The sequence below is a fragment of the Chlamydomonas reinhardtii genome, chromosome 9, assembly GCF_000002595.2.
Source record: "Chlamydomonas reinhardtii strain CC-503 cw92 mt+ chromosome 9, whole genome shotgun sequence".
Taxonomy (NCBI): Eukaryota; Viridiplantae; Chlorophyta; class Chlorophyceae; order Chlamydomonadales; family Chlamydomonadaceae; genus Chlamydomonas; species Chlamydomonas reinhardtii.
In genome coordinates this window covers 135,592-161,391 of record NC_057012.1, presented here as the reverse complement: position 1 = coordinate 161,391, position 25,800 = coordinate 135,592, and the positions used below count along the sequence as shown (strand labels likewise).

The 25,800-nt window shown below is 63.3% G+C and overlaps 5 protein-coding genes across 5 annotated transcripts in view; 1 reads left to right on the top strand and 4 right to left on the bottom strand.

Annotated features, from left to right (window-relative positions):
* Positions 1-36: 36 nt before the first annotated feature.
* On the top strand, positions 37-4,303 carry CHLRE_09g386735v5 (uncharacterized protein). The gene is made up of 14 exons (XM_043065397.1): positions 37-219; positions 288-349; positions 429-481; positions 591-932; positions 1,281-1,346; positions 1,496-1,580; positions 1,755-1,837; positions 1,995-2,124; positions 2,225-2,322; positions 2,462-2,710; positions 2,902-3,052; positions 3,200-3,363; positions 3,577-3,687; positions 3,875-4,303. Exons 1-14 carry the CDS (start codon positions 131-133, stop codon positions 4,061-4,063), a joined length of 1,872 nt encoding a protein of 623 aa, XP_042920693.1. The 5' UTR covers positions 37-130; the 3' UTR covers positions 4,064-4,303.
* A 20-nt stretch (positions 4,304-4,323) lies between these two features.
* CHLRE_09g386734v5 (uncharacterized protein) lies at positions 4,324-8,826 on the bottom strand. Its single transcript, XM_043065396.1, has 12 exons — positions 8,638-8,826; positions 8,485-8,577; positions 8,152-8,381; positions 7,795-8,031; positions 7,528-7,703; positions 7,296-7,421; positions 7,080-7,162; positions 6,807-6,891; positions 6,553-6,724; positions 5,593-5,743; positions 5,037-5,201; positions 4,324-4,822 (listed from the first exon to the last, which is right to left on the bottom strand). The coding sequence occupies exons 4-12, from the start codon at positions 7,976-7,978 to the stop codon at positions 4,693-4,695; spliced, it is 1,272 nt and encodes a 423-aa protein (XP_042920692.1). The 5' UTR covers positions 7,979-8,031; positions 8,152-8,381; positions 8,485-8,577; positions 8,638-8,826; the 3' UTR covers positions 4,324-4,692.
* A 602-nt stretch (positions 8,827-9,428) lies between these two features.
* Positions 9,429-14,046, bottom strand: CHLRE_09g386733v5 (uncharacterized protein). Its single transcript, XM_043065395.1, has 8 exons — positions 13,207-14,046; positions 12,606-13,139; positions 12,124-12,417; positions 11,512-11,846; positions 11,111-11,358; positions 10,722-10,942; positions 10,343-10,399; positions 9,429-10,220 (listed from the first exon to the last, which is right to left on the bottom strand). Exons 1-8 carry the CDS (start codon positions 13,244-13,246, stop codon positions 10,195-10,197), a joined length of 1,755 nt encoding a protein of 584 aa, XP_042920691.1. The 5' UTR covers positions 13,247-14,046; the 3' UTR covers positions 9,429-10,194.
* Positions 14,047-16,342: 2,296 nt separating this feature from the next.
* Positions 16,343-22,536, bottom strand: CHLRE_09g386732v5 (uncharacterized protein). The gene is made up of 6 exons (XM_001695220.3): positions 22,219-22,536; positions 21,869-22,144; positions 21,519-21,772; positions 21,257-21,413; positions 19,208-21,137; positions 16,343-18,966 (listed from the first exon to the last, which is right to left on the bottom strand). The coding sequence occupies exons 1-6, from the start codon at positions 22,287-22,289 to the stop codon at positions 17,077-17,079; spliced, it is 4,578 nt and encodes a 1,525-aa protein (XP_001695272.2). The 5' UTR covers positions 22,290-22,536; the 3' UTR covers positions 16,343-17,076.
* Positions 22,537-22,655: 119 nt separating this feature from the next.
* Positions 22,656-25,800, bottom strand: part of CHLRE_09g386731v5 (uncharacterized protein) — a 7,731-nt gene continuing 4,586 nt past the window's right edge. Inside the window, exons 11-15 of the mRNA XM_001695221.2 lie at positions 25,177-25,248; positions 24,637-24,927; positions 24,110-24,190; positions 23,657-23,845; positions 22,656-23,518 (exon numbers count right to left, since the gene is read on the bottom strand). Coding sequence (XP_001695273.2) covers positions 22,886-23,518; positions 23,657-23,845; positions 24,110-24,190; positions 24,637-24,927; positions 25,177-25,248 — 1,266 coding nt within the window. The 3' untranslated portion in view covers positions 22,656-22,885. The remainder of the gene's footprint in view (positions 23,519-23,656; positions 23,846-24,109; positions 24,191-24,636; positions 24,928-25,176; positions 25,249-25,800) is intronic.

Here is a 25,800-nt window from a genome sequence, read left to right as displayed (position 1 = left end):
TGTCAACCGTGGCTGCATGAGCGCGAACTCAGACAAGCCCTCGCTCCTGTCCGCCATAGCACGAATAGGTTTGTCTGTGTAGATGGAATAAAGGCATTCCTTGGGACGAATCGCTCACTCTGCTTGAACGATGTCGTCGGGAGGAGCTCGGCGCCTGGCGCTGCGCCTCGCTAGCCGGGCAGCGCAGCCTTGTAGCATTGCAGATGCTCAAATGTACTGGTGAGTGATTGTCTTTCCCCTATTGCCCACTTGTGAAGCACAGAGACTGACCGATTGTTCTCACGCAGGGCTTCCCACTCGCGTCTCTCTTGGCTGCCGGCCGTTACCCATGCTCGACAGTTTGCATCATGTAAGCAGAGCGATTCTTCGCCGTTTGCACTTGGGACTCCGTGGAGCGTGACTTTGATTGCACCAATTTCCGCCCGCAGACCCGGCGCACGTCGTGCTCAACATGCCGTCGCTGTCGCCCACGATGACTCAGGTTGGTGTTTGTTGGTAGTTGGGATCAGCTGACTATTGCACCGGGGGAGGCTGACAGCCCTTCCGCTTGCCCTGCACCCGTCCCTGGCTCCTCGCTCCGCTCCCACCAGGGCAACATCACCAAGTGGCACAAGCAGCCGGGCGAGCAGGTGGCTCCGGGTCAGATCCTGGCGGAGGTGGAGACGGATAAGGCCACCATTGAGTGGGAGGCCCAGGAGGAGGGCTTCATGGCCAAGCACCTGGTGCCGGAAGGGGCGCGCGACATCGCGGTGGGCACCCCGGTGGCGGTGCTGTCGGAGGAGGCGGACGGAGTGGCGGGCCTGGCGTCCTTCACCCCAGGGGCCAGCAGCAGCAGCGGTGGTAGTGCGCCGGCAGCGCAGGCGACTGAGCCCAAGGCGGCTGCGGCTGCGGCGGCTCCCGCGAAGCCCGCCGCCACCCTGCCGCCCCACCAGGTGGGCAAACGCCGCACAGGGCCCAGGGCGACGATAACGGTCCATCAGCACATTCTAAATGCCCGTAGCGCCAGTGGTCCCAGAATGGCAGCAGCACAGCAGCGCACTGGCCTAGGATGAGGACACCCGTATGGGCGGGCTGTGAGGGTCACAGGGCGCCAGTAGTAGGGTGTGTGCAGTTACTGGTAGCCACACACTTTGTAAGTCAGCATTCAACAGCAGGGGTGGGGGGGGGGGACGGGACGGGTGCACATGGAGCACAGGGGGCAACAGCACCGAGGGCTACCGACCCCTGCAGGCTGTTGTTGTGTTTGTGCGCATCAGCTCGACCCTGCATACCGTACGCAGGTCCTCAACATGCCCTCACTGTCGCCCACCATGAGCCGCGGCAACATCGTGGAGTGGAAGAAGAAGGTGCAGTGCCTGTGTGTGTGGGGGGGGGCGTTTGTTTGGGGGCGGGCTATAGGTAATGGAAGGCTATGGTTGGTTGTTGCTCGTCGCCGCCACGACGCTGCCACGCCCACCCCTCTCTGCCTGCCCCACGACCTGCTCCCCCCTCTCAGGTGGGCGACTCCGTGGCCCCGGGCGACGTGTACTGCGAGGTGGAGACGGACAAGGCCACCATCAGCTGGGAGAGCCAGGAGGAGGGTGAGAGCGCGCGGGGTGGTGGGGTGGGGCGGAGGGCGTGCGGAATGGCGGGCTGCTGTTCCGTGAGTGTGGGCGCATTCCCGGGGGATACCACTCGGACTGCGGGTTGCAATGGGGTCGCTTTGCGTGACTCCTTTGTGCCCCCTCCTAACTCCCTCTGCCCTCCATACGCAGGCTTCATCGCGCGCATCCTGCTGTCCGACGGCAGCAAGGACATCGAGGTCGGCACCCCAGTGCTGGTGCTGGTGGAGGAGAAGGTGCGTCGCGAGGGTGGGCTGCCTTGGTTAGCGCTCTGGACTTCTACTGAGGCCGAGTTTTGTCTGGAGCGCCTCGTCAGGACTCAAGATGGAGTAGCAACAGCAAGTAAAGCAGCTGCTTCGCCTTTCTTGTGGTGTTGATTCGTGGCTGCTGCAGGAAACGGTGCCGGCGTTCGCGGACTTTACGCCGGGCGCCCCCCAGGCGGCGGCCCCGGCCGCACCGGCCCCGACGCCTGCGCATGTGCCCGCTGCCCCCAAGGCCGCGCCGGCCGCTGCACCGCGACCAGGTATGGGCGGCTCCTGTGGGCGGTATGCCTGCCAATACCTAGCTACTGTATTCGAGTGTGTGTCACGCCACAATGTTCTCTCAATTGCCATGCCTTGCAGCTGCTCCCTCGGCGGCCGCCACCGCCTCCGCGGGCGGGCGGCTGCGCTCCAGCCCCTACGCGCGCAAGCTGGCGGCGGAGCTGGGTGTGCAGCTGCAGGTGGGGCGGGGAGTGGGTGGGTCGGTGGGAAGTGGGAGGATTTTGCGGGCCAGGATGAGTTGCTTGCTGAAGGGTCTTGGCACAGGCTCGCAGTAGACTGGCGTGTGTTTACTGGCCCCCTCACCTACACCCACCCCAGTCGGTGGCGGGCACGGGCCCCGGCGGCCGTGTGGTGGCGGCGGACGTCAAGTCGGCGCCCCGTGGCGCTGCCGCCGCCCCCTCGGCGGGCGCTGCTACCGCCGCACCATCTGCTGGTGCTGCTGCTGCTGCTGGCACTGAGGGCGAGTACACGGACATACCGCACAGCCAGATCCGGCGTGTGGTGGCGCGGCGGCTGCTGGAGAGCAAGCAGACGGTGCCGCACTACTACCTCACCATGGACTGCAACGTGGGTGTGCGCGGCGGGCGGGTGTGGGCGGGCAGAGCAGCTGGCGGGCTAGTGACGGTCCCGCGCTGGACAATGGCAACCTGTCGGTACCGATGGCAACCTGTCGGTACCGAGTCTGCAATGCCAACAAATGCCCCTTGTACAAGCTGAACGCACTCGTTCCACTTTCCCCACCGCCACCTTCCACGCAGGTGGAGGAGCTGCTGGCTCTGCGCGAGCGCATGAACGCGCAGCTGGCAGGTGGCGTCAAGGGTGGCGCCAAGGACGGGGCGGCCCCGGTGAAGCTGTCGGTGAACGACTTTATCATCAAGTCGGCCGCGCAGGCGCTCAAGGCCGTGCCAGGTGGGTGCAGAGCGTTACGCGGGCCACGCATATTACTTGGCTGGTAGGCCAGAGGTATCCCACACGGAGGGTGCTTCGCAAACATTTTCCTACATCGCCACGCCACCTCACTCCGTTATCCGCGAACGGCTCACCCCCTTTACGCAGGCGTGAACTCCAGCTGGCAGCCCGACTACATCCGCCAGTACCGCAACGTGGACATCAGCGTGGCGGTGCAGACGCCCGGCGGCCTGCAGGTGCCCATCGTGCGCGACGCCGACCTCAAGTCCCTCACCGCCATCTCCGCGGACGTGCGCGCGCTGGCGGCCAAGGTGCGCGCGGGGGCGTGCTTACAGCACTATTGTCAAAGGGGGGGGAGCTAGGTTTACGGACGGATTTAAAAGTGCTTCTGGGCGGGCAAAAGCTGCGGCATCGCCAGTTCGCCAGTTTTCGCCTACGGTATCCTCCCTCCCTCCCAGTTTTCGCCTATCCTCCCTTCACCCTCCCCTCCGCCGCTCCCTTGCCTCCCTCCCCTCCCCGCACAGGCCAAGGCCGGCAAGCTGGCCCCGGAGGATTACGTGGGCGGTACTTTCACGGTGTCCAACCTGGGCATGTACGGCATCAAGCAGTTCGCGGCCATCGTCAACCCGCCGCAGGTGCGTATGGGGGGTTATATCCATGGTAAGTGCTGTACGGGCATTCGCGCGGGGTATCAGTTCCGGAGCCGGCGCGACCCCAGGGCCCTGGCCTCCACTAGGGTATAAATTCTCCACTAGGGTATAAATTATCCCGTCTGCACTGCTGAACCCCCATGTCGTAATCCCGTGCCCGTACTGCTCCCAGGCCGCCATTCTGGCTGTGGGCGCCTCCACGCCCACGGTGGTGCGCGGCGCGGGCGGCGTGTTCCGCGAGGTGCCGGTGCTGGCGGCCACGCTGTCGTGCGACCACCGCGTCATCGACGGCGCCATGGGGGCGGAGTGGCTGGCGGCCTTCAAGAACTACATGGAGGCGCCGCTGCTGGCGCTGGCGTAGAGGGGGCGCGGAGGAGCTGAGCAGTAGGGAAGGACGGGCGTGTGCGTAAACTGAAGTATGGGTGCAGGTGGAACCTACAAAGAGCACTTGAATGGGTGACGTTTCGGAAAGCCTTGGTTGGGGACGCTGGGGACTACGGGCATCGAAGTTGCCTTCCAAAGGTGGCCGAACTCGCATGCGTCACTCGTTTGGGCTCCTGCTTTGCAACTGTAACGCTGTGTTTGTTTAATGCATTGAGTTCAAATTCTCGAAACATCGGCAAAGGCACTCGGTTACAGTGCCCTCCACGGGTGCGACATGCCCCCACAGTACTAGGGCCATCCGTAGCTCTCGCCAACGCCGTCCCCACACGCCGAAGCAATGTGTTCAGTTTGCGCCTAGGACAGGCGAACCACTCAGGACGGTGTATTGTTCAGCGTTGTTCACCTTCAAGTGTACTTCATCACTCTTCATAGGTTCCACACGTGCTGCACCCATGATTTAGTTTACGCACACGCCCGCCCGTGACGCCCGCCCCCGCCCTAATGCTGGGTGGCCGTGGGTAAAACTCAAATGCGCCTCTGCTTTAGAACCGCAGCCATTTTGTAACAGTACTTCGTTATACCCCAAACCGCCCCGCGTCACGTGCGTCACTTCTTGCCCTTGAGCCGGCGCTCCAGCGGCTTGAGGCGCCAGCGCAGGACGCGGTAGTAGGCGTGCACCAACCGGTCGCCCAGGCTGGGCCGGAACAGCCCCATGTAGGCGCCGGACCAGCCGAGCCTGTGCGAGGGCCAGCAAAGGCTCGGTGTTGGGACGCAGCCCTGTCAAACAAGGCTGGCAGCAGGACAGCAAGCAGCCTGCAGACCACCATTCGTGGGGCACGCGTAGCTGCGCCACAACACCCAGCCTTCGGGCAGTTCGCCTAGAGCTGCATCCAGCAGCCCCTGTGCAACACCTTATCAGCACCGCGGCACCACCGCCGACCTGCACGCACCTGTAGAAGGGCCTGAATGAGATGTAGTTGGGCAGCGGGTGGAAGCCGTCCAGCGCCGGCAGCGGCGGGTCGTCCAGCGCCAGGCGCAGCTGGTAGTAGGCGGTGAACCAGGGGGCGCAGCGCAGAGCCGACAGCACCTGGAACACGTGCCGCTCCACGTCGTAGCTGCAATCGCGAGGCGTGCGAGTTTTGTGGCGGGTTCAATCGAATCAAGGCGCACTGAGGCATGAAAGGTGACAAGTTGCTTGTCGCGCGCGACGCTCGGCCCCCTGCCACCCAGCGCTGCCCCCTGCCACCCAGCTCCGGCACCCACCCTATGCCGTTGAATACCTAGTACAAGCACAAGCGGAGGGTGGTGAGAAGCATAGTCCCGAGTGTGATGGCTAGAATCCCGGCCCACAAATCGCACAAGGCGGGCAAGGGCAAGAGTCGCATAATGGGTTCGCGGTGACTTCACCAATGATCGCGCTGGCTGGCTCATAGGGTGTGCCGACGCGCAGTCCAAACGCTCCGGGCGCCCGGCCAGGCGATAGCACCACTCAGCTCCGGCACCCACCCTATGCCGTAGCTGGTGTTGAGGAACACGCCGCCCACCACGTCCTGGCCGCCCGGCGCCAGCACCTGCCAGCGGCGCTGGTATGCCTCGAAGGCCGCGGGCAGCGCCAAGTCCCACTTCTCATAGTTGGCGTGGAAAAAGAGCGGCAGGCCTGTGGTGCGGGGTGCACGTGCCAAGTGTGCGCTTTTTTGCGGGACACGGGTCAGGTGGCAAGCTGCACCTAATGCCAGTTCCCCCGGCATGTGTAAGAGCTGTTCGCGTCCGACCCCCCCCTCCTCCGCGCTCGTTGGGCTTGCCTGTTCTGGGTTGGCAATATGTCTTTTTGGGAGTGGAATGAACAGCCTCCTCCTCCCCAAGTGCAGCCCTGGTCGTATCGCTCTGATGTCAGCCGCGCGTTACCCTACCTCACCGTGCCTTGGTGCCTCTTCACAGCATGGCGGTTGAGCATGGTGGTTGCATGAAGCAAACCAGCAGCGCGATGGGTCCCATGGGTCCCATGCATTGTCCTAGCTGTAAGCTTTGTCTCCATCACTCTAGACACCAATGCACCACTCTAGACACCACTCTAGACACCATGTCGTCGCTGATGACTATTGACGAGCAGCTGGTGGCCCTGAACGTCAAGGCTGTGACGAAGTTCCTACCGCAGCTCGCGCCATATCGATGGGTACCGGTATACAATGTGTGTTGCGCTAGTAGCTTTCCGGGTTGGGTTGCAAGCGCGCCGTGAGCTGGGTGTTGATCGTAAGTGAGTTGACTGTCTACGGTCTACGGCCAACGCCGACAAGAAGGGCAAGGCTCAAGGGCGTCCAAGATACAGGTCAAGGCTACACCTCCTCCGCGCTCTTTGGGCTTGTCCTGGGTGTTGCTTTCTTTGGCATTGGAATAAACACACACACACACACACACACACACACGCACACACACACACACGCACACACACGCACATACACGCCTCACCGTCCGGCCCCGGCTGCACCATGGTGTTGCCCATAAACTGGCGCCTGCAGCTGGCGGCGCGGCCCGGCTCGCACAGCACCTGCACCACACCAGCACTGCCCGGAGGCTGCGGCGACACCCAGTACGCCTCCCCCGCCGCCAACATGGCGTAAACAAACGTCTCCTTGTCGCCCTGCGGTTGACATGATGTGGACGTGAAGCGGATTACCATGGACCCAGCAGCAACGCGACCCCGCAAGCCCGCCTGCCCGCACCTTGCCCAGGTAGCAGCTGAGCAGCTCTGCAAAGGTCTTGCCGTACACGTTCATGTACACCGCCAGTAACAACCCGCGCCAGTGTCTGAGGCAGCGGCAGGGAGGTGGTGGTGGTGGTGATGGGGGCATATATCCCAGTCAAAAGCGGGGCCGGCATCTCCTGCAGTCTTTATCATAGGCAAGTCTCATGCTGGCCCCTAGTTGGTGGGCCCCGGTAAAGGCAAGATACGATACTGATACGAACAAGCGCCCCCCTTCAGCACCACCTCCCACCTGGCCTTGTCAATGACCATTTGGCCACTCTCAAAGGTCACCTTGGGCACTTGTTCATTCGGGAAGCGCAGGACCTCGTGAATCTGCCACCACAGCAACAAGAGGCCGCAGCAGGTTGGTGGAAGGCGGCTGGCCAGCCACACGCCCTGACGCACCCCCACGGCCGCGCACACACGCCCGTACACACGCCCGCCTGCCCAGCCCACACGCGCGCACCTCGGGCACGGAGGAGCGGTCCCAGAAGTCCCGCCAGAACAGCGCCCCGGTGGCGGCGTACTGCGGCGAGGCGAACAGGGGGCTGGGGTCGCGCACCGCCAGGTTGTCCGAGTCCAGGAACAGCACCTTGGTAGCAGGGGAGTGGAGGGGAGGCAGGCAGGCAGGCGCAGGGGCGTGAGGCCGTTTGGGGATGCATACCGAAACTTGCCACTGCCACTGCCCCCGGCCGCACCTCCTGGAAGCTGCTGAGCAGCAGCGCCGCGGACTTGAGTGCGAAGCCCCGCTGCTGCAGGTCCACCACATCCAGTGTGCGCACCGCCACGCCGCCCAGCCCCTCCAGCGCCGCCACCGCGGGCCGGCTGGGCTGCTCCGCCACCGGGAACCACACCTCCACCGGCAGATGGCAGCCTGCGCGAGGGAGGCAGAAAGAACACACCAGCACACGTGCAGTGTTTACACTAATGCAGCCATGACAGGTGGCCCATTGGCAGCCCCTCACCTGACTTGCGCAGCACGCTGAGGCTGGCCCAGGCGGGTATGAGGTAGTGCAGGCCGCCGCCCACCATAACCACGCCCCGCCCCGAGAAGGCGGCCGGCGGGTAGGGCGGCACGTCCGCCAGCACGCCCGCCACCACCGCCGCCAGCTGATCCACCGTGGCTCGCCCAAGCCGCAGCCCCTCCATCACCCAGTCCGTTCTGTGGGTGCGGCTGCCCGGCAGCGCCACCTCGCCCAGGCCTGCGGCCAAACCGGGTGGTGCAGTGCATGGCAGACCGGATGGGGCGTTGCGGATCTGCAAGGATGGGCGCTGCAAGTTGCCATTGCACTTCACCCCTATGCAAGAAGACGTGTACGCACCGTGTTTCATCAGCAGCGTGTCGACGACGTTCCAGACATCAGCTGTGCTATAGTTACTGCTGGGGGTTTGCACCGTTGGCAGGGCAGCTGCGAAGGTAGAGGCAGATACTGACACGTTGGTGTCTGCCGCGCAGGTCAGCGGCTGGGGAAGCTTTACCGCTGCCGAGCTGTCGGTGGCAAGCTCGGCGCATTTCTCACGACACCGGAATCTGTGAGGTCCACAGCCCACTCTGTTGCCAGGGGCGGGCGAGCAGGGAGCCGGTCAGCGTGACTGCCCGCCCACCCCGATCAGCGCCCTCGCTCCACCCCGCTATGAAACGTACCCTGGCCTACCTTGCAACGGTGATGCCGCCCTCGCACAGGCAATAGCCTGCTTCCCCGCGTATGAGAGCATCGCATGACCTATCCTTCGCTGGCTGTCGCGCCCTGCGCCCGAAGCATTTCTCAGTACAGTGCACATAACTTCAATACTGTGGTGCAACTGACCCTAGCAGCTGACAGTAGGACGTCGCGCGCCAGCCCACGCAGCGCGGGACGTGCACACCGCCCATGTCCTCGATCCATGTTTGTCGCTTACTAATAATATACAAGGACACAAAAGGAATGAGCGCAAGGGCCAAAAGCACCCGCCGCAGGTTCAGCTTTGGTTTAAGGAAACTAAGGGCTGGGCGCTTCATCCCATTCTGTAATTTAATGCCCTCAAATACAGGAGTTGCTAGACAATGGTGATGTTGATGGCTGGGGGGCAATGGCAAAAACCATGGGGCTCAGACACGAACGGCACAACTCTGGCCAAACCCAGCTGACCCAGACCGCCCCAACAGGAACCCGAGAACGTCAATGGGGGGGGGGGGGGGGCTGTGCGCGTTCGGTGGTACATGGGGGACAGGATGTGCAGATGGGTGGGAGGCGACAGTTCGCGCCAGGCTCCATGCGGGTGGCGCTGTGTAGGAATGCTGGTGATGAGCTCCGCACGGCCAACTATGGTTGCTCTATTCCTAACACCACTTTTGCAACTAGGTGAATTGCAGTGGTGGCGAGGGCCATGCGAGGTAAATCCCTCATCGTTTCCCAATGGGGAGGGATGGCGAGTCAGAGCAGGAACAGGATGGCTGGGGGGCAATGGCATAAAGCGAAAGCGCGACAACGGGTGTCCGCTTTGTACAGCTGGGAAATGCGCTGAGCCCCGGGGAGGACTGAATGCAAATCGGTAGACGGACGATGGACCCACGTCTACCCGTCTACCCGGAAGCGAGGCCCGGACCTTGGGGGCTACCTAAGCCAGACGGGTGTGTACATTCCACACGCCATCGACGCCATTCCCTTTCCACACACCTCCAGCACAGTTAACACCTTCCCGATGCCCCATATCCCTACGGGACTCGGGCAAGGCGCGTCGACAGATTGCACAGATCTGGGCTTGCCAGGTCAGCCGCCGTTTAGTATATATGGGAGCGTAGGACTAGGAACGTGCCCCTGACAAGGGAGAACAATAAGACGGACGTTATCATTTGCTCGCGTTATAAGGGTTACCCCGGCCCGCGCCTCCGGTTTACACGAGACAGGAAGGCACGCCACGATCGTGTGCACCACCCTGTAAGCACGCGCGCACGCACGCACGCACGCGCACACACATACGCACACACACACACACACACACACACGCACACACACATCAGCCATTCTTCCATGGTCCAGTACGAGCAGGGGACAATGTCACGGTAGGGTCGGTTAAAGTCATTAGTAATGATGAAATGGGATGCACGTGCAGTCATTCTGCGACGAGCCTCTACACTTAACACAAAGTCACTCTCAGCCTTCTTGACGGACTCGCCCAGCACAAAGTGCCAGAACTTCTTGATGACACCGAACAGAGCTGCATGCGCTATGGGCACAACCCACACGTTATTCATGTCTATGTACGACAGCTCCTTCGCTATGCAGGAAATGCCATGGCAACCCAGCGCCGATGCCAAGTCATGATTACTTTCCACAACCTGTGCCCGATCCATGTGGTGCGCATGAGAGATCCGGATCCTGCTGTCACCGCATAGTGCAGTCTCTGGCATCTGACAGTCAGGTGGCAACAGGACGTTCAGCGCTGTGTTGATGTCCGCCGGCTTGTTGTACCCCAGAAAGTATGTACCATGGCCGTTAGGGCCAGTCTCTCCCAGCAGCATGCAGTGCCCACATGCGTTCTTGGCCGCATGGGAGAGCCAAAGACTCAACGTCCGGTTTGCAGGCGTATCTGCGTGCAGACCAAGCAGAGGTCAACATACGGACCCAAGCACTCCCGCCCCCAGTCCTCCTACCCCCACCCCAGAACCACCACCACCAGCCCAACCCCGCCCCATCATGCCCACCTAAGCCACAGCACTCCTGCCCTCACCCCAGCACTCCCACCCCACCCCAGCACACCTGCCCCGCGCCCCGCCCCTGCACTCCCACCCCTGCCCCAGCTCTCCCACACCACCCTAGCATTCCCGCCCACGCCTGAGCACTCCTGCCCCCGCCCCACCACTACCGTCCCCAAACGCTCCCGCCCCAGCACGGACTAAAAGCCCACTCACCAGCAAAGATACCGCCCAGAAACATCTTGTGCCCAAAGGTCCGGCCCGAAGCAGCGTCCACCACGGTCATACCCTCGGTGCCAGGCCCGAAGGCCTTGAATGCTGTCAGTGTTGGGCGCAAGTAGACTTCCATTGAGTCAGGCTCCGAAGGTCCGGGCGTGATGATCAGGGGGAAGCAGTGGCGGCGCTTGCTGCGTTGAGTCACTGGCAGGTCCGCGCACCTGAAGACAGCAGTTAAAGAGGGGAGCAATAAGGTCTGGTGGGTGATGATTACAGCATAGGCACATACCTAACGATGCCCATTACATCAAATGCACACGGAGACACTGTAGGTGCACAGGAAAGCAATTGCCCATACTATACAACAGGCTGAGGTCCGTCACACGCACCGAATGAACAGCATCCCGCAGCTGTACTTCTTGAATGAGAAGACCTCGCCGAAGTCAAAGCCCAGGTCGTAAGCCGAGCTGTCGGGCTCGAAGAACTCGCCGGAAGTCTTGGCATTGATGTCTTGCGCGTACCGCGAGCCGTAGAAGTCGTCAGGGTTGTTGTCGCGCCCTGTGCCGCGAAACGTGCAGAACCGTGGGTCCATGAACATGCCGCGCACGACATTCTCGACACCGAAGTCGTAGAACCTCTGTGGGAAGACAGCACGTGCACGCGGTCATGGCAAAGGGCACTGAAGTCAAGAAGGGTTGACGGAACAAGGGCATGCAGGATTGGGAGACCTGGGGAGACTTATTGCTATGGGGAGGCTCCGCATGGGCAACAAGTAAAGCATGCAACGTACCTTGTTCGGAACTGGTTGGTGTCCTGGCCGGGCAGGCTTAAACCGTCGATGGCCGCAGCCGCACTCATCTTGCAGGTGCTGGTGCCACTCATCTCGAGGGAAATCAGGGAACAAGCACTTGTCGCTCAAACAAACGTGCTTCTCAAAGTCACGTGCGTCTGGAATGTCCAACATCTTCTTCATTATGTACAGCGACGGGGGCAAGTTATTGCCAGGTGGAAAGCACACGTCACGAAGGAAACGCAGCTGACGGTCCGCAACATTATCCCGTACGCGCCCATCAATCTTCTCCTTCATCCAAGCGTAAGCAAACTGCCCCACAGTGATAGGTGCAGCTGCGCAGATAGGTGTCGTACCGGAATTGCAGTAGTGTGCCAGCGGAGAGGGTGAAAGCCACGGCAAGGGAGGTGCATCGCGTCAATCAAGTGCGCCGTTACATACACAGAATTCCGTGGCGTTGCAGTGGCAGTTCGAATACCCATTCCATTCCAGTGTTGCCCGCGCCTGCTGCTGCGCCCACCACGCCATACCCCAGAGCTCCCTTGTCAAAGCCTGTCGAAATCCCGCTGTCCCAACCCCGCCCGACCCGACCCGACCCACATCCCGACTTACATTGAGTGCCTGTTCTCCACAGCGGCTCTGACATGATGCCCTTGAAGTGCTGCACAGACCGCGCACCATGCTGTAGTTCGGAGATGTTGGTGGGTTGCATGACCATACCCTGCGCCGCAAGGTCGTTGGCAACCGCACCGGCTTGGTCATCAGCATCACCGTCGCCGTCAACAGGCGCCAGGTGCCCGAATTGCTGCAGAATAGCATTCAGCAGCTCAATGGTGTTGATGTTGGCAGGGTCGTCCTGGTCGAGAGAAGCCACAACGCGGTGTAGAGCTGCCGCCAGGAAATGACCTGTGGATTGGGGGTGGGGGGGCAGGGTTGGGCGGGACATCAGGGTAATGCAAAGTTAGATGTCGCTCCTCAACGATCTGAACATAAGCCATGTCCGGAAGCGAGAACCCCAGGACAGAGGCATGACCCAGCACCCAGACCCAGGCTTGCGGCGCGCAAAGGAGGACCGCAACCTGCGCGATACTTACCCGGTTCAGCGTCAGCAGCATCTTCCTCTTCCTCATCGGAGTATAGGTAGTCGCTGTCCACCCGGGCGCTGCCGCTATTACTGTAGCCACCAACACTCCTGTCACTGCCATTGCCAACATTCCCGCCGCCGCCGCCGTCGGTGCCGCTACCGCTGCCGGTGCCACTACCGCTGCCGGTGCCGCTACCGCTGCCGGTGCCGCTACCGCTGCCGGTGCCGCTACCTCTGCCGGTGCCGCTACCGCTGCCGGTGCCGCTACCGTTAGTGTCCATGCTGTCGCTCTCACTAACAGAACCCGCAGGCGAATCCCACCCTCCCTCAGGAAAGTCAGCGTCTCCTAGGCCGCCTTCGCCACCGGTACCGGCAGGGAGAGGGAGGTCCCGAGGTGCACCCTCACAGCATTTTTCGTGGCGAGAGCAAGCCGCTCTATCCTTGAACTGTGTTGGCGAACGGCATCCAGGGTTGGTGCACGTGTAGACGGGGTCTCCGAAGTGGTTTCGGAAGCGGGTGAAGCGGTGGAGGCTGAGCCAGTTGTCTGCGTGCACACGGTGTGGTTGTAAGTCCTTTGCCGTGCCAAGCCTCTTGACTCCCAACAACTATACCTGAGGGTGCTGATGGCCTTCTCTTTGGAGTGCCACCCATTAGCCGTGCGAGCACTTGCAGCTCGGAACCGGACGCCAGGCCACGACGTGCCAGCACGGTCGAACGCTCCAGCAGCGTGTCGCCGCCGCGCGCGACCAAGCGCCATATCCGGCTGTTATCTAGATGGAAGAGGGTCGTGGAAGCGATAAAGTCGAAGACAGAGCCCACAGTGGCATCGACAGGTCCCACGAACGTGACGAGTTGCCCTGAAGGAAGCCTAATGAAGATTTGTAGCTCTTCCGTTTGTGAACTTTGGCTGATAGCGCGAGGAGCAAAGCTCAGGTGAACCGTTGCCAGAGCCGCCAGCACTAACACTAATGTTAACATTGACAGCACTACGTGCGCAGTAAGCGCTGAGGTGGGTTGGTCGGCCTGGAGCCATACAAGCCCGCTGTGAAGCGCGCTCTGAAGGCCCCAGGCCGCCACCAACGGAACAAGGCCCGTTGGCAGACGTATCATGAGTGATTCATGAGTTCGTCAGTCATGTTTATGTTTTCAAGAGAATAGCGGTCAAACGAGGCAAGGGGCAAATACTTGGTGGTGGGCGACCGATTGCACCGGTGTCACCGATGCTCGCCTGTGCCAATGCCTTTGCTTACTGTATCTAGGCTAATAGGCTTGTTGTAAGCAGTATCGGCACATATCGGCTGGCTGGCGCAGGCTGGCTGAACTGCGCCTAAAGGTTGGTTGGGGCGACGGGGCAGAGGCGGGGCTGGCCAGCCCGCCCGGGTGCAGGGCCAGGGGTGCAGGGGCTTGCGGCAGCAGGCGCAGGTGCAGGGGCCAATCTGCCCATGATAGCCCACATACTGCCGGGCAAGGCTACATTTGTCGCAATAGCAGTATAGGCTAGTGTAAAACACCGTGCGCACCACGGTATGGGTCCCCTTCAAAGTAGTTCGCGTCACTGTTCGCGTCTCAGCACTCGCGTCACGATACGCGGCCAGACGCCCCCTGACGCATCCTGACGCGCTCGGACGCGCTGAGACGCGCCGAGACGCGAGTTTCCCGTCGTTACAGTGCACACACACACACACACACACACACGCACACACACACACACACACACACACACACACACACACACACACACACACACACACACACACACACACACACACACACACACACAGTGCCTGCAATTCCTCCATCACCCGTAGGTGAGCTCGACTACGACGAGCGGGCGGGAATCAGGGCATTAGGCGTGCTGGGTCCACGTTGTAGCGCGCCCAGGGCGCGGCGCATACGATGCATATGGGGGCCACTCGGGTCTCGGGGTCAGGCCGTTCGTCGATCGCATGAGGGGGGGGGGTCCAGGCTTTTTGCGGGTCGACGCGCTACACGACGCTAAAACTTGGTAGGTATCCGTAAGTAACTCCGGCGCGCCGTCTGGGCGGGCTTCGTTTGTTGTTTAACTTGTTTTCTTTCCAACATACACATACACACAATTGCTATCTTGTCGAGTTTTGGGCACTAGGCCTGGAGCCCGTTCCGCGGGGTCGGGGACCGGGCTGGGGGCCTTGTGGCGCCTCGGGCGCGCCGTGTTCCTCCTGCTTGTCTCGTTCCTCTGATTTGCGCCATAACCTGTACTGTACTAACTTTGGGCCCACCCTCCCCATGCCGCCGCCCCGCGAGATCGACGTCCCCATAAGCTGTGCGTGTACTTGGACCTGGTGCTACATGGCCGCATCAGGGGAGTACCTAGCGTGTGCCACCTCCGTCGCACCATGGAGCGGGGAGCGGGGTTTTTCCCCCGCCAGCCCGTGGTGCTGACACCCCGTTTGCATTTGCCGTCATGCATGCGCCCATGCCGTCCCCCGCCTGTTTACTTGCTCGTGGTCGCCCAACCTCCGTCTCTTTCCCAAATCGCGCAACCCCTACTATAGTTAATTGGGCTGGGACTGGGCTGCGTGTTTGCTCTTGCTCGTCGCGCGCCGCCGCGCTAACATGTTCCTTCGCTCTTGTTCGTGACACTCCCCTGCCGCCGCCCTGTACCCTGTTATTTTCTTATTCGCTCGTAGGTGAGAATTTCATCGAGGATTGGGTGGGAGCTTGGACTTAGCGGCCAGGAGTAGCGGCGCGGAGCTAGGAATCGTAGGAGTGCCTGGGCCTCACGGTACCGTGAGCACATGCATGGGTTTGCACCCTTGAGGGCGTGTGGACACTAATCCCCCCTCGAGGTTAGAGTAGCGGGGGTTGCGCGATTTCCGGTTGGTAAGACCGGCGGCTCAACGCAGCAGGTGTGCGAGGTACGGTAACTTCAGGTAACATCCGTAAACCGTCGCTTTGCTGCATCGCATACACTGTCTTTGCGCAACGTTTTCCTTGTGCTCTTTAACACACACACACACACACACACACACACACACACACACACACACACACACACACACACACACACACACACACACACACACACACACACACACACACACACACACACACACACACACACACACACACACACACACATACACACACACACACACGCTGCATCGGTTACACTGTCTTTGCACTTGGTTTTTTGGGCTGAGCCCCCCCAGCGAAGCGTTCCAGGGGGGGGGCGAAGCCCCCCAGGAACACCCCTGTCCGTGGCTGCGTGGCTGCGTGCGTCGGCAAAACATAGCATACTGGCGCAAACCGCGACTGCTACGTATTAGTATTTGATAATGCCTATTGCATGTAAATAGGTGGCAGGGAAAATTCGGGCGGAGCGAGAAGTGCCTTCGCGGTCCATGGACAATTGACTTTCGCGAGGTCGCGAGGAAAGCATCCGGTGCCCGCTGATATGCAGTCTCTAAGGCAAAATATGTTGGCGGCAAGCAAAGCGGGGAAGTATATCGAAAGTTCTGAGCGACTTGCTGAGCCATGCCTGCCGACGCGCCAGAATGCCGAGAAGCCCCGAGGTCGCCCCCGCCCCGCGCCCAGCCCTTTGAGCGTGGGGCGCCGGGGAGGTGTTGAGTATGGCAGGAGGCGAAAGAAATGCTTGGGGTGTTTGGGAGCGTGACAAGGCACGCATGCGTGGCGCGGGAAATCCCGCACGGCCCCAACCCGAGTGTCCCTAGCCGATGCGCCTGCGCGTCGTAGCGGCATGGAGGCTCTGACGTGGCGTTACACGCCTAATAGCTCCCAAGCGTACGGGGGCTCAGCCCATTTTCCAGCTGTACAAAGCTGACACCCCTTGTTTCCTTGTGCTTCGCAACACAGGCTGCAGCAGGCGCCATGGCACGTACGTTAGGCCTTGTCGACATCACGCCGGCATGGCTATTTCGTTCGATGGCTACGTTGAGCACAACTGACGTGCATATCGGGCCCAAACCTGGGCGATCTCCATGTGTACTCATGCAGTTAAATAGAGAGCATGGTCATTCGCCGCAGACGTCGTGCCAGACTGTTCCATAGTTAACCATTGGCAGTTGTGTTGCGTCAGTCACGCACGTGTACGCCTTCCACATTTATTACATTGCTTCAAAGCACGCCATTGGATGCCGTGGAAGCCGTGCCCCGACAAGCGCCGCGGTACACCGTATCCTCCTGTTGCTTACTGCAGTAGCCTTCCCCAGTAGCTGCCGCTAGACCATTTACATGATCTCCTTAGCCAGGGCCATGCCGTAAAACTGTGTCTTGGGCACTGGCACAAACCGCATGGACAAGAAAGGTGGTTTACCCTCAGTAACTGTTAACGGGTAGGCACACACACACGGCTTCCGTGTGATGTCCTTTACCACACACACACACACACACACACACACACACACACGCTCTCTCCCTCTCACTCACTCGCTCACGCATACACCGCTCGCGTCCCGACTCCTATATAGTCTCTCGCTCTCTTACGCTGTTGCCATGCTGGCGCTCTGCGTGACATTGGTCAGCAGCCGCAGGTAGCCTGCCGCCACGTCGCTCCACTCCAGCCCGCTGGCGTACTCGCGTGCCGCCTTGGACAGCGCCGCCTGGCGCGGGAAGTCGCCAAGCACGCCCAGCAGCGCGTCCCGCAGCGCGCGCCAGTTGTCAAAGTCAAACAGCACGCCGCGCCCGCCTATGAGCGCCACCGCGGCGTGCTCGAAGGGCGTGGACACCACCACCTTGCCAGCGGCCATGGCCATGGACAGCGTGCCACTGTTGGTGGTGATGCGGTCGCGGTAGGGCAGCACATACACGTCAGCGGCCTGGATGTAGCGCATCATGGTGTCCTCGTCCAGGAACTGCGTCACGAAGCGCACGTGGCTGCCGGTCAGGTTGCGCTCCGCCGCCATGGCCTGCAGGTGCTTGTAGTGGTCCAGGCACGTCTGCTTGCAGCCGGGGTGCGGCTCGCCCACCACCAGGTACAGCACGTTGGGCACCGCCGCCACCACCTCGGGCAGCGCCTGCAGCACCAGGTCAATGCCCTTGCCGGGATGGATCAGGCCGTTGGTGATGAGCACCGTGCGGCCGGTCACGTTGAGCGAGGCCTTGACGGCGGCGGTGTTGACCTGCGGCACGCGCGGCACGCCGTGCGGCAGCACCGCCACGTGGCCGCCGGGGATGCCGTGGTAGGCGCCCAGCTTGTTGCGCGAGGCGGGCGACATGACCACCACCGAGTCGCTCACGCCCGCCAGGTTCTGCAGGTTGTAGTGGTGCTCGTCGGGCAGGTTGTCGGACAGCGTGTGGATGACCGACACCACCGGCACGCGCAGCAGCTTGCTGAAGCAGGTGGCGTAGGAGCCGTGAGTGCCGCCGAAGATGCCGAACTCGTACTGCAGCATGGCCACATTGTAGCCGCCGGAGTTGATGGCGGCGGCGGCGCGCACGTAGTCGCCGTAGTTGTACTGGCGGATGGCGTTGGGCGGGTAGGGGTCGGTCAGGTTGGTGGGCATCTGCAGGTCCAGGATGATGGGGAACACGTCCACCTGCGACCCGGCCGGCAGCAGCGGCCGCAGCGACCGCAGCAGCGCGTCCGTGAAGGTGGCGATGCCGCACGGCCGCGGTGCCCAGGTGGTGGCCACGGCCATCCGGATGGCGCCAGCCTGGCCGAGAGGTGGCACGGCGCGCGGCAGGCGCGGTGCCAGGGCGCACATGTGGAGGTCGATGTGCACCGGGTCCTTGCTGATGTCCAGCGACCGGGGCTGCCTCGGCCCGCCCGCAGCCAGCTGCGCGGAGACCTCCTTCAGCCGCTGCAGGATGCTGCGCCCCACCGCCTTGTTGTCGTACTTGGCCACCACCTCGGCCCGCGCCGCCGCGCCCATGGCCTCGCGGTGCGGGTTGGCGTACGCCTCGCGCAGCACCGCCACCAGGCCGCTCTCGCTGGGCTCGGCCCACTTGGCGCCCTGGAACCAGGGGTCGGACGTGTGCACGGGCTTGAGCGTGTAGTTGAGCACGTAGGCCACCCTGGGGTTGAGGAACTCGGTCATGCCGGACCAGCCGGTGGCGATCACGGGCTTGCCCAGCGCCATGGACTCCAGGTAGGGCAGCCCCCAGCCCTCGCCGTGAGAGGGCAGCACGTAGCAGTCGATGCTGGAGTAGATGCGCACCATCTCCGCGCCCGACAGGTGCTGGCCGAACACGTGGATGTGCGGGCGGCCGGGCGACAGGGTCGGATAGAGGCTGGTGGAGTTGAGGTAGGTGTCGTTGAGGCCGCGCAGGTAGTTGTTCATGGTGTCCAGGATCCAGTCGCGGCGGTACGACAGGCTGGGGTAGGTGACGGTGTGGATGTACAGCGACACGTCACTCACGTTGCGGAACGCCTGCGGTAGTTCACGGTAGGTAGGGATGAGACGGCAGCAGGAAGATGCAGGAAGGTGGGGTCCACATACAGGTGTACGTGCCACTGGCCCGCCTAACAGTCAACTGTGCCATCCACCTGCAGTACAAGCCGTCACACGCACCCTCCCCCACCAAAACCCAGGCCCCAGCCGCATCCCGCCTGCGCCTCACCGCCCTCGCGTGCCCCAGCGTCCCCCCGCCCCCGCCCCTGCCCCTACCCACCTTGAGGTAGCCGGTGAGCAGCGTCTGCCACCCCTTGCGGTCCTCCAGCTTGAACACCGCCAGGAAGGCCACGCGGCGGCGGCCGGGCAGCGCCACGGGGTCGGTGATGTCGGGGTTGTAGAGCGCGGCGTCCAGCGACTCGGGCACCACAAACACCTTGGAGGCGGGCACACCCTGCGCCACGCAGCTGTCGGCGTGCCAGCGGCTGGGCACCCACACCTCGTCCAGCTCGTGGATCATCTGCTGGCTCCACTGCGTGTGCACGCGGTCCACCTCCCACATGTAGCGGCCGATGAGGTAGGAGGACGAGTTGCTGGGCGGCCAGGGCCATGCGGCCAGCTGGCGGTAGTCCTTGTGGTGGATGTAGATGTCGGAGGGCAGGTAGGCGGACAGCTGCCGCAGCCGGCCCACACGGTCGGCGAAGGCGCGCGGCGTGCCCTGCAGCACGTCCGCGTGCTCGCACCAGGGCGAGCCGCGCTGCACCTGCGCCCGCAGCCGTAGCCGGCCCTCCATGTGCTGCACCAGGTTGGCGGCCTCAATGCCCATGGAGCCGCCGCAGTGCATCACCCACGTCACAGTGGAGTTGAGCTCCAGCGCCGCCGCGCCCTCCGCCTCCAGTTGCGGCCCCCACGCGTCCAGGAACGCACCCAGCGCGCGGCCGTCCGCCTGGCCGTCCAGCGTGCGGTTGTAGGCCAGGCTCACCAGCACACTGCCCGGAGCCACCACCAGCCGTTGCCCGCGCTTGCGCAGCCGCAACGACAGGTCCAGGCAGGGCCAGTCGCCGGGGCCGCCCAGCCGCGCGTCGCCCAGCGCGCCGTCCACCACCAACTCCCGCAGCAGCGCGGCGCGCAGCAGCAGCGCGGAGCAGCCGGCGGCGGGCGTGTCGTAGGGCTGCCCGATCGGCTCGTAGTTGAAGGGGTAGCCCTGGTGCGTCTCCACGGGCCCGGGCGCCTGGCGGTCCAGGTAGGGGTGGTAGGCCACCTGGAAGCTGATGCCCGCCGACAGCACGGTGCCGTCGGGGTAGATCACCTTGCCGTGCACGCCCGCCACTCGCGCCGGGTCCGCCTCCGCCTGCTGCACCAGCGCCGCCAGCCAGCCGTCCATGGGCAGCTGCTGCGCGCCCGCCAGCATCACGTACGGCACGTCGGGGTGCGCCGAGGCAATGTGCTCCAGCGCCGCCCGCACACCCGCGTTCCAGGCCGCAGCCAGGCCGCCTGCCGTGTCGCCCTGCTGGGCCGGCGCCTCCACCACCTCAATGCGCGGCCCGCTGCCGCTACTGCCCGGCCCTCTGCCAATCGCCAGCAGCTGCTCACGCAGGTTCGGCCACGCCTGATGCGTGGCCGCTGCCGGCGGCACCTGCTGCTGTTGCTGTTGCTTCTGAGGCGGCGGCGGCGGGTCGTGTTGCACCGACGGCTCGTAGGCGACGTAGTAGACGTGTGCCTCGCAGCCGATGCCCGCATAATGCTGCAGCTGCGCCGCCGCTGTCTGCAGGTCACCCAGCTGCGCGTCCGCCTCGGTTACAGGGATCACCACCGCCGCGGAGCAGCGCTGGCTGCCGCCGGTGCCGCCCGCCGCCGCCGCGTATTGCGGCCGCCAGCCGGAGCGCGGCAGCGGCAGGTCGGGCCAGGGGCCGAACGGCGCGGCGCCCAGCAGCTGCGACGGGCCGCCCTCCGCCGCCTGGGGCAGGTTGCCGTACATGGCCATGGCTGCCTGGTTGGGCTGCAGCTCCTCGGCCCACAGCTGCACGTTGGCGATGCGGCCCGGGAAGCGCGCCTCCCAGTGCCGCGCCGCGCTGGCGCCCAGGTCCAGCCAGGCGGGCGGCCGCAGCCCCGCCAGCTGCTGCTGCTGCGTGAGGTCGGCCAGCAGGAAGCCGTTCTTGTACAGCCGCAGCAGACCCGCCGCCGCGCTGTAGGTGACCAGGTAGTAGTTCCTGCGGTTTGGGGCACCGCGTGTTGTTGGGTGTGGTAACGGGCATAACGAATGTGCTAAAAGCGAACAAGCCGCACGGAGCAAAAAGACAAACGTGCTTGACAGCCACCCAGTGCTCACCACTGCCCGAACGCCACGGCCTGCTCGAAACGGCTGAAGGCGGGCGGGTCCCACAGCAGCCCAGTGTGCCAGTTGGCGTCGTGCGTCTCCGCGGCGTAGTAGGAGTAGCACAGCACCGTGGTGTGGCTGTGGATGTCGCGTGTGAACACCTGGCAGCCTGCGGTGTTGGAGCCATGGGGCGGCGTCAGCGCGGGAGCTGTTAGTGACATCTCCCAGCTGATCAGGGCCACCGAGGTCTCAGCCCACGCCGCTCCGTCCGCACCTGGCGTGGTTGCACACAGCATGGCTGCGTCCTCGTCCGAGGTGGTGCGGCGACCCGGTAGGCTCATGTCGCCGCAGTGGCCGCGGATGCCGGTGAGCAGGCTGAAGCGCCGCCGCGTGTCGGGCCAATTTGGGTTGGACACGAGGTACGGCACGCCCGGCGCTGCGAACTTGAGGCTGACAGACCCGTACGACATAGCCGTCACGTCCATCGCCGTCTCCAAGTGGCCGTCCAGCGATACCCAAGCTCCAAAACTGTTTGTGAGCGTTGTGTACGCACCCAAGCGTGTCAGGCGAGGCCCCGAACCCGATACACAGCTCAGCCCCTGCAGCCCCGCAAGCCTTGCTCACCTCCACGATCCGCTTGAGGAGCTTCCAGAAGACCGCAGTGTGGCTGGCCCATGTTTGCTGATATCAAAGCCCTTCAGGCTGCCGGTTAGGTGTTGCGGCGAGCTCGTGCTCCAGACCAGCGGTTGTGAGCTGCCGACTAAGTGCATATGGCAGTCATGGCCATTACAGTGGCTGGCCTGTGGCCCGAAGTCATCGGCCAGCTGTCGAACAGAGGCCGTGAGCAGCAGTGAGCGCGCGGACAGCGCAAGTACGATGGCACCCAGCGTCCAAGCGGCTCTGCGTGGATCCACTAGGCATTAGTACTTGTCATACAGAACTGACAAAACAAGTTTTTGTCTGTGACCACTTACAAAGTGCGAAGTGGCGGGAGGCGGGATGCCACACCTCCACGGCTAGCCCTGTATCGATGGATCGGCAGCATTCCTGTGCACTCATACGCCACTGGAATGTAGAGCACTTGAAGGGTCCAAAGGCCGCAAGGGGCCTTGTTCTAATTGCCGCGCTGTGCTAAGCTTTCTAGCATAATTCTGCAGAATTAGTTGCGGAGAGCCTGATCTTCAAGTAAGAAAAAGCATTTTGCACAGAAAGACATGCTGAACTTCGTGCACAAAGCTTCTCTTGGTCGTTCACAAGGCGTTATGTGACTGACGATGATCGGCTTCCTGGTATACATATTTGCAGTTACTCATGCTGAAGCGCTTTGAGCCAAATGCCGATGGCGCGAATGGGCGATGTGCATGGATGGAGGTCTCTTCCCGCCATCATGGTTCCGAAGACTCCCCGGTCTTTAACAAGCACATTACAGGACATCATGGTTCCATAGGTTACCCCCATTCCCTAAAATCCCATCGAGGCGTGTCGCCTGCTTCTCTTGCCAATTCGCCGTCAAACGGGAGTCTTTTTCGCCGCAACTTGTAAACTTATAGTCTAACGTTGCCTTAAGACAAGAAAGTAGTTTTCCCGCTCCAAGCGAACGTGGACCTGAGGGCCGCAACCGAGGGCCGCAACCCGGCGCTCTCATGAGAACTGGCCCCGCTGCATCTCCGCCATGAAGCGCTCGTACTCGGTCACCTCGTGCGCCTGTTGCTGGGGCGGCCCGGGCGGCGGCGGCGGCGGTGCCTGGTGGTGGTGGCCGCCGTACTGGTGCTGCGGCGGCTCAGCCCCGGGCGGCAGCGGCGGCTGCTCGCCGTCAGGGGGCGGCGGCGGCGGGGCGCCGGGCGGGGCGTATGACGGCGGCGGGGGGGCGCCGTAGCCGCCTGCCCCGTAGCCGTCGTATCCACCCTGAGGCCCACCGTAGCCGTAGCCCCCGCCACCCCCGTAGCCATAGCCCCCGTGCTCCTGCCCCGGAGCCCCATAGGGCGGCGGCGGCGGGCCGCCATATGCGGGCTCGCCGTAGGGCCCCCCTGGCGGCGGGTAGGGCGGCGGGGGGCCACCCGGCGGGCCGCCGTAGTGGCCGCCGTAGCCCTGCTGCGGCGGGAAGTGGCCGCCGGGCGGCGGGTAGTGCGGCGGGTGATGCGGCGGGTAGGGCGGCGGGGGCCCTCCAGGCGGTGGGTAGGGCGGCGGGTAGGGCGGTGGCGGGCCGCCGGGCGGGGGTGGTGGGCCGCCGGGGGGCGGGAACGGGCCGCCGGGTCCCATCATGCGGCCCGGGCCCTGGGGAGGGGGGAGGGTGGCGGGCAGGTGTGGCGGACAGAGGCGGCTGCTGAGTGGACAGTGGCGGGTAGGTGCAACGGCATCTCACAAGTAGAGCAGGGCATTGTTCATACCCGCGCAATGCCATGACCTGCTCACCAGGCGCGAGTGGTGGTCGCCGTGGCCGCCTCCATGTCCGCCTCCGCCCGGGCCGCCGCCTCCCGGGCCTCCTCCCGGCGCGCCCGCCTGCTTGACCACAATGGACTTGCCGTCCAGCCGGTAGCCGTGCATGGCGCGTAGCACGGCGGCGGCGGCGGCGGGGGTGGCCATGGTCAGGAATCCAAAGCCCTGCCGAGCGGGATGCGGAAGATGCGTTAAGGCGTGGAGTGGGAGGCGGGAGGATGGGTTGGAATCGGAAGGCAGCACGTCAAGCACTCAAGCCCCACCCAGCTGATCGCCCGTACAAATGCGGCGGATTGTTTGCTTCTCGCTTGGTTTTCAAGGACTCTTGAAAAACACGCACGTTCCGCGCGTTCTTGTTTCCATTACTATGAAACACCCCTCCCCCCCGCGCGCATACGCGCGCGCGCACGCGCACTCCCGCCCACGCACCTTGAGCGCCCCTGTGTCTCGGTCACGGATGAGGCGCAGCTCCAGCACACCGCCAAACGGCTCGAACAGCGGCTTGAGCAGCTGAAGGGGGGGGGGCGGGGCATTCAGGAGCGGGCGAGGGGTTGGGGGCGGGGTTGAAAACACCAGCTCAGTCTACACCGAACCAAGCAAAAGTAGTGGAGCACAGCCAGAGGCGTCAGTTGCAAAGCGATAATACGTATGGGAGGGGGCCGAGGCGTCGTGGAGGGGGGGGGGGGTTTACATTCATGATGTAAAAGAAGTGAAGGCGTAGCCAGGAACAGTGGGAGGGGGGGCTTTCGCATGTATACTCCGTCAGGTGGTGCAGCGAGACCAAAGTGCCGGCGGGGGCAGGCGTAGCGGATGGGGAAAGGCGGGGATCACGTGTCACAGCCAAGAGGGCTGCCGACCTGAGCACAGTAGCGAGGGGGCCGTGCCGACTCCCGGCACACGCGCACACATCCCTTGCAATACCACGGTCCCACACCAACACACGACTTCACCCGCACCTGCTCTGTGGCGCTGGGCGGCAGCTGGCCCAGGTACAGCTTGCAGGCGTCGTCCACGCCCTCCAGACCCCCGTGGCCGCCGCCGCCGCCCGGCCCGCCGCCGCCTGGCCCGCCCCGCCCGCGCGGCTCGTGTCGCTCGCTGCGCAGGCGCACCGTGAGCGGGCGGCCCTCCAGCGGCCGCCCGTCCACGGCGTCGCGCGCGGCCCGGGCTGTGGCGGCGTCCGGCATGTGCACGAAGCCGAAGCAGCGGCTGTTGCCGGCGCCGTCCGTGGCCACCACCGCGTACAGCACCTGGGGGTGGGGGGGATGAGTGGAGGGCAGAGAGAGAGAGCGCCTTTGTGCTGGCTCTTTGTTGGGTGCCTGTGTAGGAATGTCCGGCAACACCGTGCGGCAGCACCCAAGCCAGGCACCCCAGACACCACCTCGACCACCCGCGCCCCAATTCCCCCTTCCCCTAGTGTTGATTTCATCACTCCGTTCTCCATGAACGGCTCCCCTCGTCCTGCCCGCCCCCACCCCACCCCCCTTCCGCCCGCTCACGTGTCCGTACGGCTCGAACATGGACCTCAGCATGGCGTCGTTGTAGATGGGTGGCAGGCCGGCCACGTACAGCTGAGAGAGGGCGGGGGTACAAGGTTAGGCGGGGCGCTGCTTCATGTTGACAGCGCCACAGACACCCAATCACACCATCGATGACGACCGATCCCGCTACTCTCGTTTTGGTCACCATCCTAGTCATCCTAGCATTATCAGCAGTCCAACCGCCCGCTCCTCCCCTGATTCAATCACTCCGTTGTCCAAATCGGCCACGCTTCCCTGCTTCTTGTCTAAGTTTCTTTGGTAATGAACTCCACCCCACGCACACGCACACGCACACGCACACGCACACGCACACGCACACACACGCACACACGCACACACGCGCACACGCGCACACGCGCACACGCGCGCACACACACACACACACACACACACACACACAAACACACACACACACACACACACACACACACACACACACACACACAACGCACACGCACACGCACACACACACACACAACGCACACGCACACACGCACACACACACAACGCACACGCACACGCACACAAACACACACACACACACACACACACGCACACAAACACACACACACACGCACACAA